The sequence below is a fragment of the Eleginops maclovinus genome, chromosome 4 (assembly GCF_036324505.1).
Source record: "Eleginops maclovinus isolate JMC-PN-2008 ecotype Puerto Natales chromosome 4, JC_Emac_rtc_rv5, whole genome shotgun sequence".
NCBI classification, from domain to species: Eukaryota; Metazoa; Chordata; class Actinopteri; order Perciformes; family Eleginopidae; genus Eleginops; species Eleginops maclovinus.
In genome coordinates, this window is record NC_086352.1 from 36,659,757 (window position 1) to 36,672,152 (window position 12,396).

Here is a 12,396-nt window from a genome sequence, read left to right on the forward strand (position 1 = left end):
TGTTGTTAGTTGTTTGTTATTTTTCAGACAAGCAAAAAGGCACATAAGGAGCTGTTGGTTTTAGAGTGGTTTTAATCAACTAATTAGTTCAGGTTAAATTGTCATTGTACACACAGTGCAAAAATTGTGTGTACAAGTCACGGCCATGTGATGGAGAAGGTTCCAGAGGATCCACAGTTCTCTGAAGTTCTTGTAGATCTTCGTCATCCAGGGGGCACAAAACTTCAGGAACCACAACGGCCCCATTTGAATCTTCTGGTAATATGGCACACTCCCAGTCGATGCCTGGGTCTTGAAGTTCCTAAGGATCCAGGAAAACAATCAAAGTTTTAAGTTTTGTACATGAAGCATTTTTAATGTACACTTGTGTAACATTTGATTTTTCAAAAATAAACACAAATGTTACATAAAGGTGATTTTGTTTACCCAAAATTGTTTTATTCTAGAAATTCAAACTACTAGTTTTTGAACAGATTTCTGTTGCCAATAATGTTATAAATCTGTCAGATGTGCCTATCATCACTCAATGCAACAGAACTGTAGGATTTGTAAATGTAAAAAAGTTAACTACAGCATATCTATACAAAATTGAAGACAGAAAATCAAATTGATTCAGACCTTTTAACAATGTTAGGGAATAAATATTTAAAAAATAATGTTGGCTTTCAAGCTCCATAGTCCAATTGACATTGATGTGTATTATGTGTTGAAACTAGAAATATCTGCTTACCACACATCTTCGCAACTCAATTGTTTTTTTAAATATATTTAATGTGAACTCTCTTTATAACTGTTACCTCAAGTCTCTCCCCTTCGTCTAGACCTTGTAGATGTCCCATACACCACAGCTGTTCAGGAGTGAGACCTCCCTCTGTTCTCTTCTTCTGTTACTATATAATTAAGGTGGTTCTTATTATATACTCCCAATATTCAATGTGCAGGTAATTGCATAAGCAGGCTCTTTTACTCTACCTTATCAGTTTATGATTTGTGTCAATGTGGACAAGGGAGAGAGGGCCTCGCACGGAATAACTTCTTCGTACAACACACCCTAGTTCTGTGATCCTTGAGAAGATCCCAGCAGCATCAACCCGATGCATAGAGGCCATCATTCTCCACCACTGTACATGGTGGCCCATTGAAACCAAATGGCCTTGAACCATTCGATAACCAGCATTTGGCATCTGACTTTTAATACCTGAAATAACGTTGTCAAGTTCTTGGTCATTCATTGTGCTGTATGATCCTCTTATAGATAAGCCAAATTCTTGCATTCTCCTGTAAATCGTTCTTCTTGAAACACAGAGGCATTTTGCAATGCAGGAGACTGGCAGATGTGTATTCAGCAAATGTGTTGGTTTTTCTCTCTCTATCCAGGGTTCCCCCAGGATTTTTAGTCTTAAATTTAAGACTTTTTAAGACCTTTTTAAGACCACTTTCAATAAAATTTAAGACCAACGTCGCACCTTCCCTGGTATGCGTATTAATGAAAAAATTGAAAATCAATCAATCAATCAATCAATCAAATAAATAACTTTAATGAACAATATGCTCTGAGGACAACAGCTTTCAAAGATCTGCTTCAACATAACATTCACCATATTTAAACACAATAACTGTGTGAGGAGTGCATGTATGCACATGCACACGTCTGTGGGTGCGCCTTTGTATGGATGTTTTTTCCCAAAGTAACCTACAGCCTGTCTACACTGTATTTAAGTCATTAATTTAAGAACCATTTAAAACAATAACTGTGAGGGGTGTACGTGTGTGTGTGTTTGTGTGTGCGTGTGCCTGCATTCGTCTGTGGGTGTGCCTGTGTGCTGTTGTTGCAATCTACATTGTATCTAAGTGAACCATTTAAAACAATAACTGTGAGGGGTGTACGTGTGTGTGTGTGTGTTTGTGTGTGCGTGTGCCTGCATTCGTCTGTGGGTGTGCCTGTGTGCATTTCAATAGATCCTACAGCTTTTGGAGCTCAGCTCTTTTGGCAGCAATCTGTTCGTCCAGTTTAATGAGTTCAGCCATCTTTTCCTTGTGGCTCCTTCTAAAGGCATTCGATTTTGCTATTAGCTCCGCCATCTTGCTGCCTGCTTGCTTGGCTTCAGCCTGGTCTGCCAACTTATCAGCATCCCTGAGCAGATGTTCGGCTACCTCCTTGATGGATCTTCTGTGCTTTCTCAGTTGCTCCAGGTTCTCCTCAATGGCCTTTCGTTTTTCTGACTCTGCTTGAGATTCTCTCTTTTTTCTCTCCGTCTCAAGATGAATTCTATATCTTGCTCTGGAAGATGAGACCGAGGAAAGCAGGGCTGGCGTGAGGGGGACCTTGGTAACCCCTCCATGGAGAGAGATGTAGTCACAGACGATTCTCTGCGCTACAACGGTGTCTTCGTGAATGTTAGCAGTTTCAATTTCTTTGTTCACTGAAAAGCCCCGCTCAACTGTTGCCTGCCCGTGTGATAGAAGTAGAAGCTTCTGGATAAAGGACCAAAGTTGTGGGTAGGTCTCACTGATGATGTTGCTTAGAAAGACATCCAGTCTTTTCTTGAATGGCTGGAAGGACTGAAATTCTTCAGTTCGGACCTCCAGGGACAGCATCTCTGAGAACTTCTGGGTGATCAGATCACCTAAGAAGAGTGGATGAAAGAGCATTCAAATAAATGTATAGCTACAATATCAGTAATATATTATTATTCATACGACTGCTTGATCTAATGTCCTATTGTGCTGTGTTAGCATATGCATTATGTTATGATTCTTATTACGTAGTTCCTATTTTTTGACCATCGGCCGCATTGGGAAGCTTCAATGAACTGTCACATTAAAGAGTGTTACAATACACTTAGTGCTATGCACTGCACAGCATTATTCTAACTTATAATGGCATGACAACAATGGCATAATCAGGATAACGAACTGCATTCGTAGATAAAACAAATAATGCACTTTGAGGTGTAACGCCTGTGCTACCACTTTGAACATGCAGTATTTTTTGATACAAGAATACCATGATGTTCTTTATCCCTTACGTACAGGTATTACATTAGTAAATTGTATGCTTATGTTTAGACCTCATCAATAAAATAATGTATGAATATGTACCAGCAGCAACTCCTCCATCCAACTGTCTGTCTTGTAGAAACTTCCTGACTATGCTCTTCATCTGTTTCTGACACAGTTCAGGGTTGCTGTACATAAAGGCTGGGTTCAGACAAGTTAATTGTCTAACAATCGGAAACTTCAAAGGGCTCCTCTCCTGAATCTTCTGGACCATTTTGGATAGACACTCCATGCATTGGTTTTGAAAATGTAGGATGGAAAGTTCCTCTGAGGATTTACTCCGCTGTTGGAGTTCCTAAGGATGAATAAGGACTAGCTGAAGTGAACTGTCCCTGATTACAACACAACTGTTTACAACACAACTCTCCTTGCTCTTTCCCTTTAACCACCAAATTGCAATTTTGTGAAACGCCTACTTGTCGGCCATGATTATTTCCAGAATACCTTTATGGCAGTCTCTGCACCAATGCCGATGTCCACTGCCTTTGGATGCACCCTCGACTGCTTGTCAGTGACATCAAGCCGTACCAAGTGCTGAGGTGTGACATCAGTCAGTAGCTCTCGCTTGATGAATCGCCTCAGCAAATTCTACAAAACAGGGAAAACATATCCGAGAATGAAAATGTCTTTGGGACACAGTAGCATCATTGTCACAATACACTTGAGCTATTTGAAATTGATTATACAGATGTAGTCTGTGGTCACATATTGGCCCAAATCAACCAGCAGTAGTCTTATTGTAATGAAAAGAGATGATGTTAAATAAAAAGACATATATTCACACAGATTCACTTAAAAGATTCAGCTTACCTTCAGTAATTCAGCCAAGTCATTGGCAAAGAATGGAAGCACAGGTTCATCCGTTTGACACTTTGTCAAGAAGGGTGTCACACTTCGTGAAACTGCCATGAAAAAATGCAGCTTTGCCAAAATAAGAGGGTCTTTGGTTGCCACCTCGATGGTGTCATAAGAAGACGTTCCAGGGTTTGGGAGCTTCTTGGTTGTAACAGCATCAACATATTTCTTCATGTCAGGCCAGATCTCAATGGCTCTCTGCACTACTGGGAGGTTCTCGATCCAGCGGTGACCACAGAAAGGCAAAGCAAAGGTTTTGGACTTTGTAAGATTGCAAAAATCCTCCCTTCTTGCTGGCACATTGTGAAAAATAGTATGAAGAGCTCTTAAGAACTTCTCCATATGCCACTCAGTGAATCCACATTTGACAGCATTATGTAGAGTGTGTAGCCCACAACTTCCCACTACAACCAACTGGGCACCCCCAAAATGCTCAGCATGCTCCGTCTGCAGCATCTCAAGAAAACGCCAATTGACGTTGGGTCCGTCCATGGACAAAGAGACCATCCTCCTCAAATCAAGGTCACGTAAACACTCCTACAAGAAATATCAGAAACAAAATTCAAACACCTTTGCAGTATTCTGTCATACAATATAAAAGTGCTCTATAACCATTTGTATCATGCTTTGGGTAGGGGAATATTGGATTGAACAAGTTGCTGATATAACAGTTTACACTATATACATTTTCATATGAAAGGGCAACAGATTTTTTATTTGTTTTACATTTTGTCAGTCTTAACAGTAATAGACTACATATTACTGTGTAAGATTATAGAAGGCCTATTCATTATTCCACAGTACTGCTATTCCTGCAGTTTGTTGCCAGACTGTGTGAAAAGTTACTAACAAAACTATACTAGACAAATTGCTAATAACTTGTTCAGCTCAGTTGTTTTAAGAATCGCAATTCTTATCTAGGTAATGCACGGTAAGCAACTAAGAAAACGTGATGACTCAATATTGACAAAAACGATTTCCTCTAGATGGCAGTAGCGCATTAGCGCGGGCTCTGAAGTTAGCATGGGAATAATTGTACAGCCCTGTTTACCATTTCATAAAGTAGCCTAGCTTATCTCTTGTGCAGAGCCTCACTGTAGCACGGATATGCTCTGCCTATATGGACTTTAATTTCAAAACATCCCTGTTTTACCTTTAGGTTACATATTGAATTATCTTTTATTAAGTATTCTTCAGAAATGTTATCTGTAGCAACTTACCTTGAAATTACTGAGAAGGTCCACCGCCTTTGCATGGCCCATGAACTGCGAGCCAAAATATCGTGATCGAACACGGTCACCGTCCCAGTAGCGGAGATGGATGTCAAGCTGTTTGGTTTTTGTGCTTTTGTTGAGGCTTTCGTCCAACATTGGCACAAAACCAACAGCCTGGTTTACCTGCTCGGTGAGCTCCTTACTGATAAAAGGGACGAGACCGAACTTCGTAAGATACGCTGTCTTGTTGCTCCCGCATGAAAATGTTGCCGCGATTTGAGAGTCAGGGAACATGCATTTGAATACATCGGTGATGCCCTCATTGGAGGAGTAGGAGTGGTGTTCGTATACTGTCCTAAGAGTCCATATTACCTCTGCCTGCAGAGTTGGTGTTGACCCGCACAGTAACCCTGACAGTGGTACCTGCTGCAGTGGTGTAGCGCTAGCCACGGAGGTAGACTGCACTGAAGGTGGCACACAGAAAGTTGCTATCGGTGCCTGGCTCGAACGCACTTCAACCAATTTTGTGTGCTTAGCACTCTTCATATGGGAGTTCAAGGCTATATGCCCCATGGTCCCAAGTTTGAAGGTTTTTCTGCATAAAGTACACTGTGCCTCCCACACATTCCCTGGCACAGGCTGAACCCAGTTATACTTAGGGTCGTGTACCCACGATGGATTGGACCGACATTTGCCCATCTCTAGCAAATAGAGTAGCCTACTTTAATGTCAACACATTTTTTTCGGATTTCACTTCGCGCGAACTCAAAGACTGTACCAAAGAGAACACAATGCAATGCAGAGGGGGGTGTCAGCGTCTCAATCAGTTTACAATGAATTGGTACAGGTTGCCTGATATTTAGGATGTAACCTACTAAAATGCAACGTTTGGGTGTTCTAAGATTCGCTGTAACAACGAACAAAAAAATACATGTTGTGGCGCCGTATCAAATAAGGAGGTGGATGAAAATTAAGACTTTTTGAACAAAACTTAAGACCTGTGAACAAAATTCAATACCTTTTCAAGGCCTTAATTTACGAATACTAAATTTAAGACTTTTTCACGTTTTTAAGACCTCGCGGGTACCCTGTCTATTACAATTTTGGGGTGACCAGAACCTGTACAATCTTCGGTTTCCTGTTCTACTATGGGCATAGAGCTTGCATTAATTTCCAACTGGACAACATGATGAAGGTTTCGGATTGCTTCTGTAATCTCTGATACACCTCCTATCTGATCATGGAATGATTCAAACATAATCAGCTCATGGCAAGTCAGGAACTCAAAATAATCCACATTTAGTGGTTGCTGGTTTAAGGCTGATTGCAGTTTGGTGAGAAGTCTTTCCATTAACTGCTGTCTCAATATGTCCTGTGGGACAGATAAGAGCTCAGATTAGTCAAGAAAGGGGACTCTTTGTTAGTCATATAATGTAGGGTGTGACAAAATAACATTAACATTTTATATCTAACCGATATATTGCCAAAGTTCTTTTTTCAGGCTTTAAATTTATACTACAGCTTTTTTCACATAACATTAAATTAGATAGTGTTAGCAACCTACCAAGATGGCTAGTTCACAAGCTAATAATGTACAGACAAACATAAAAACATAATTTCATAAACCTTCACAAGACACAGTATACTACTAAATTAAAACCACTTACATGTGGCCTTACTGTGACATTTTGGTGTTGCTGTTCATTTGTCTGTTGTGTCAGCTGGGATTGCTAGAAAAGGATGAGTCAAATTTTCCTTATTCACACAACAGCCGATGTCTCAAGATAAGAATACATTTGATGTTAATCCTACAGCACTATAATATAGACAACTAACAAGGTATTTCTGAAATATGATTCAATAATAACAATAAAAAAGCTAAATTCCAACAATTTGACATGAAACTAGCGCTAAAAATATGCTACGGGTTGTTAGCTGTTAGCTTAAACTAGCCATAGGCTATAGCGATGTTGCCGGCTAGCAACTAATTCTTATCGGAAACGATCAAAAACAATAACATGAAATCATAAAAAAACTAGAAATGTATAACTCACCTGACGCTGCGGCATATTATTTTCTTCATTAGATTCTGCCATCATGTCTTATGATAGTCATGGATGTCAGTAGCCTCATGTCAACCGAAAATCCCTCTTTCAGTATCTCAGATGGAAGATATGATTGGAGACGAGACAGCCAATCAGAATGAACCTTCTCGAGTTCTCTGATTGGTTGGTTTTGTGGCACATTTGTAACGTTGTGCCAACTTGAGCGAGAGCGCAGGCAAACTTGAGCGCACACAGGGTGGAGAGGTTGAGCGAGAGAGGAGAGAGAGCGCGTGCAGCGGTCTGCTCGCGCACAGAGCAAGATTTTGTGAGGGCTTGAGAGAAAAATTCGCTTCAAAACATAAATGTTGTGCTTGCAAAATATATTTTCCTGTGCTCAAAATGTACAATTGCGCGCTCAATAAGATTTTATATGCTTAAAATGTTTCATTGTGTGCTCAGGATAGAGGCACAAAAATAACGCCATAGTATACAGCTGGTGTAGTCTAGTTTTATGTTACTGGAAAATAAGAGAAGCGGCCACCTCAGCAGGGGCGGCTGGCCCATAGGGGGCGATAGTGCACCGCCCTCCTTAAGCCAAACGAAAAAAAAAAAAAAAAAAAAAAAAGAGAGAAAAGAGTTTATTTTGCCGGTCTAAGTCTTAATAGTATAGTCCAAACAGCAGCCTGAATATCGCTGCGACAATCAGCAGCCTGGATGTCACTGTCCAACCAGTAGCCCCGCCCCCTTGGGGCGATATCAGTCAGATTGAAAATCGCCCCAGGCGCTCTCATAGACTTACATGTTGAGACTCGTTTTTTCAAAAATCGAACGATACAATGCATTTCTATGGGCTCCGGGGGGGCTTGCCCTAACGTGATTTCGTCATACGCAGTTACGCACTGATGCGTGATTTTTTTGAACACGCCCCTTTCAGTAAATGATTCAGTTTCACAGAATCAGCAGCATGCACGTCATGCCTGTTGGGTCTGTTGGTTTTCTATACCTTTACTAAACCTGTAAACTGTATAGTGGTAAATGGAATATGTTCTGGAAAATTTTGATTAATTACAGTTTTGATTATAGTATAATTTGATTTGATTATTGCTATGGCATCCATGATGGCTATAAATTGTAGACTGTGCTAAAAGTGATTTCAAGGGCAAACTATTAGATGACAAACTATCTGTTAATGTGTGTTTTATTGTGGAACCAAATGTATTGTATATTTTATGTCTGGGGTTGCATCTAGTGGTTGAAAACCAAATTAAACAATGAGATGTGACACTGTAAAGCTGGCTATCTGACTTTTATTTATTATTATTTTACCCATTGAATGGGTCATCTTAGCCATCATCACAACTTTTGCCCCCCCTGAGAAATTTGTCAGGAGCCGCCACTGCACCTCAGTATGGATTATCAGTTCCTTCCCGGGTTTTTTGTGTGAATTGCATGCATCTGGTGCACTTTGAGAGCAACTTCAATATGCTAGATCGAATAGAACTTTGTGGTCTTGGTAAGCGGAGGGGGCACAACTAACACTAATATGAAAAATATATCAATCAATCAATCAAAGTATTATAAATACCATAACAGATTACAATTAAGTGAAATATTTTGTTTTTGAAAACGTTATTCTTCAAAAAGGAGCATGAGACGTGAATGCCCTTTTTTATTTTTTACATTTTTAATTTGGGTGGACTTTAAAACATTTTAGGTGGGCTGGGTATCATTACAGATAACAGCTGATTCCGTTCCAAATATTCTTATACAACACACATTCTTTGTTTTGTCACACACTGACACAGTAGCCTACTGGTCATTTGACCCAACCTTGTGCTAAGTGTATGACAAAGACATGACGACTTTGCAGCTACATTAAGCCATCAACCCTGTCTTCTAGAAATTACATTTATACAACTAATTCTCAAAAGTGAAAAAGTGTTAGCGTCATGTTCAAGGTACACACGTAAATAGGTTTGTTTGTGTCCCTCTACGTTTATGTGATTTAAATAGGCCACACGGCTCATTGGAAAGCCTTAATAATAGTGAGTAAATTATACTTTTGAATAAAGTCAATTGAATTCATTAAAGCAAAGGTTATCTGTAATTATGTACTGTAATATGTTTTTTTTTTATAAGCGTAGTAGAATATCAAAAATACATTTGTATTATGAGAGTGGAAACAGAGCTAGCCGTCTTTTAGCTTTTCAACTCTGCAAAGCCCAGGCTAACCGAACGGTCGCCAAAGTAGTCCATCCAACAAATGGTAAAACAGTATCACACCCCAAAGAAGTGGTAGAGGCATTTGCAACATTCTATCACAATTTATATAAGGAACCCAGGTCGCAAATGACAACTGATAACACCAACACTTTCCTTAAAAATGTAAAGCTCCCCACACTATCAGAGGAAGCGTCATCACAAATGATATCACCTGTAACAGATGCAGAAATTAGAAATGCAATAAAGAGATTAAAAAATAGCAAATCCCCAGGAGTTGACGGCCTCCCTGGAGAATTTTATAAGTGCTTCATTAATGACGTAGCGCCAGTGTTAACTGAAGTGTTTAGATATGCTCTCTCTGAGGGCAACCCTCCTGAGACCTGGTCACAGGCCATCATATCTGTGATACAGAAGGAAGGAAAAGATCCAACACTTTGTGAAGGATATAGACCCATTAGCCTGTTATGTAATGACCAGAAATTGTTAACAAGCATCTTAGCGCAAAGAGTTCAGAGACATATTGGATCACTTATTAAGCCAGACCAAACAGGGTTTATTCCATGCAGACAGGGTGCTAATAATATAAGGAGATCCTTAAACATAATTACCTGTGCAAAGACAAATAAACAGACGTCAATGCTTATAAGCTTTGATGCACAGAAGGCTTTCGACACTGTGAAATGGGAGTTTTTGTTTCAAACATTGTCTGGGATGGGCTTTCATTCAGAATTTATAGGGTGGGTAACAACTATTTATAAACAGCCTAAAGCAAGAGTCAGAGTGAATGGATGCTGCTCAGAGTTTTTCAACCTGCAGCGAGGAGTGAGGCAGGGAGATTGTCTTAGTCCCTTACTTTTTGCCATAAACATTGAGCCCTTGGCGGCATCCATAAGACAAAATGAGAAAATAAAAGGGATAATGTATATGGGAAATACAGAACATAAAATATCACTATATGCGGACAACATTTTTGACTTATGTGAGTGACCCTACTATTTCTGTACCTGCTCTAATGAACACTCTTAACGAGTACGGTGAACTCTCTGGATATCAGATTAACAAATCTAAGTCTGAGGCTATGATGTTAAAGGGACAGTGGCCTACACAACTAACAGGACGACTTCACTTTCGCTGATCACAAAGATTCAGATACCTTGGAATAATTCTAACTACAGATCTATCAAAATTGTTCACAGCCAATTATGGGAAGTTGATGAAATGTATAAAAGCAGATCTTATAAATGGGAATTATTACCACTTTCTTTGATGGGAAGAGTGGAGACTATTCGAATGAACATTCTCCCCAGACTGCTTTTCCTTTTCCAATCTTTGCCTATTCTTGTCCCCTCAGCTACCTTCACCACTATAGAAAAATGGTTTTCTAAATTCATATGGCAAAGCAAACCCCCTAGACTTAAACTCAGAAGATTACTATGTACAAAAATCAACGGAGGCCTGAATTTACCTAATCTGAAGCAATATTACTGGGCAGCCCAATTACGATCCATTGTTTCCTGGGTATCTCAAGAAAGGGATACTGTTTGGGTAGGAATGGAACAGTCTGAATGTCTAGATGTTCCACTGAACTCACTCCCATTCCTTAACTTAGACACCGAAAGGGTGAAAAAGCTCACAAACATATGGGTTAAAAATACTCTGAGAGTATGGTCTACTGTAAGAAAAAAAATACAATCACCTTTGACCATATCTAGAGCCATAAGCATAGCTAATAATATAGAATTCAATACAGTAAGACTAGATAGGGGTTTTGAAAGATGGAAAGATAAGGGATTAGAAGTCTTGGACCAGCTATTTGAGGGAACTGTCTTAAAGTCATTTGAACAAATTAAAGAAAAGTGGGATTTAGCAAATGAAGACTTTTTTAGGTTCTTACAAATAAGGGACTATCTAAAGAAACATAAAGAATGGGGAAAGCTTTGTTCCCCACCATCTAAAATAGAGCATATTTTCATTTCAACTATACAGGGAACAGTGACAAAACAAATGATATCATATTTATATAAGGCACTACAAGAGGATCTGGGAGAGAATAATTTGGATATTAAAGAAAAGTGGGAATTGGAGATGAATGCAATAATATCTGACACACAGTGGGAAACTTCATTTGAACAGGGTCATAAAGTCACAAATAGCCCCAGTTGGAGGGAATATGGCTGGAAGCTGAGAATGAGGTATTTTAGAACACCACTTGTTATATCAAGTGCTTCGCCTGAGTGTTGGAGGGGTTGTGGCTTACCAGGGGACCAGTGGCGGTGCGTCAATAGTGGGCGCTTGGGCGCCGCCCACCCTGACTTTTTGAGTTAAAAAACGTTATATATACAACATAATTGAAATAAGAAATGTACCGTGTTTATGGGTTAAATGTGTATGGGAGACCACTGTCAAGAACCGCTAAAATGTGTCCGGACATAATATATTGCCATTCGCCTTTTCTGAGAATAGGCAGGTCGGCTACCGTCCGTGGGCGCCGATAACATGGGAGTCTATAGGAGAGCTTATACTTTTCTCAGTCATTTTAGCAAGGATAGCTTTTCATTGGGGGATGAAACTTAGATCTGTGGGCGCAAATCTTTGCGCCCACAGCCAATGGCATTGTTTCTTAGTTCAATGTGACATTCTTAGATACGCGATTGGACTATTTCGGCGAATCAGCATCGTTATCATTCCCTAACCACAAGCGTAAAGAGCAGCACCGTAGCTAGCTGAAACTTAGATTGAGTGAATATGGCGACATCGATGGCTGAGAACTCCGTGCAAGCTCTACTTAAAACACCGTTTCATCGACTATCAGATGTCGAAAAGAAGAAATTGAAAGACTTGGGACCCGAGCGTCCGGATTTAAACATTCAACAGACGACCACTGATCGCGGGAGAACCTACACTCGGACTTTCTCCTCAAACTTGTATGCTAAGCGGAATTGGTTAGCTGGTTGTACAGTGAGCAATGCCTTTTTTTGTTTCCCTTGTCTGTTATTTCA

The 12,396-nt window shown here is 39.8% G+C and overlaps 1 protein-coding gene across 1 annotated transcript; it reads right to left on the reverse strand.

Annotated features, from left to right (window-relative positions):
• Nucleotides 1–1,521: 1,521 nt before the first annotated feature.
• On the reverse strand, nucleotides 1,522–3,932 carry LOC134862623 (uncharacterized). Its single transcript, XM_063880629.1, has 5 exons — nucleotides 3,871–3,932; nucleotides 3,505–3,648; nucleotides 3,103–3,355; nucleotides 1,920–2,627; nucleotides 1,522–1,794 (listed from the first exon to the last, which is right to left on the reverse strand). Exons 3-4 carry the CDS (start codon nucleotides 3,290–3,292, stop codon nucleotides 1,963–1,965), a joined length of 855 nt encoding a protein of 284 aa, XP_063736699.1. The 5' UTR covers nucleotides 3,293–3,355; nucleotides 3,505–3,648; nucleotides 3,871–3,932; the 3' UTR covers nucleotides 1,522–1,794; nucleotides 1,920–1,962.
• Between the last annotated feature and the right edge of the window lie 8,464 nt (nucleotides 3,933–12,396).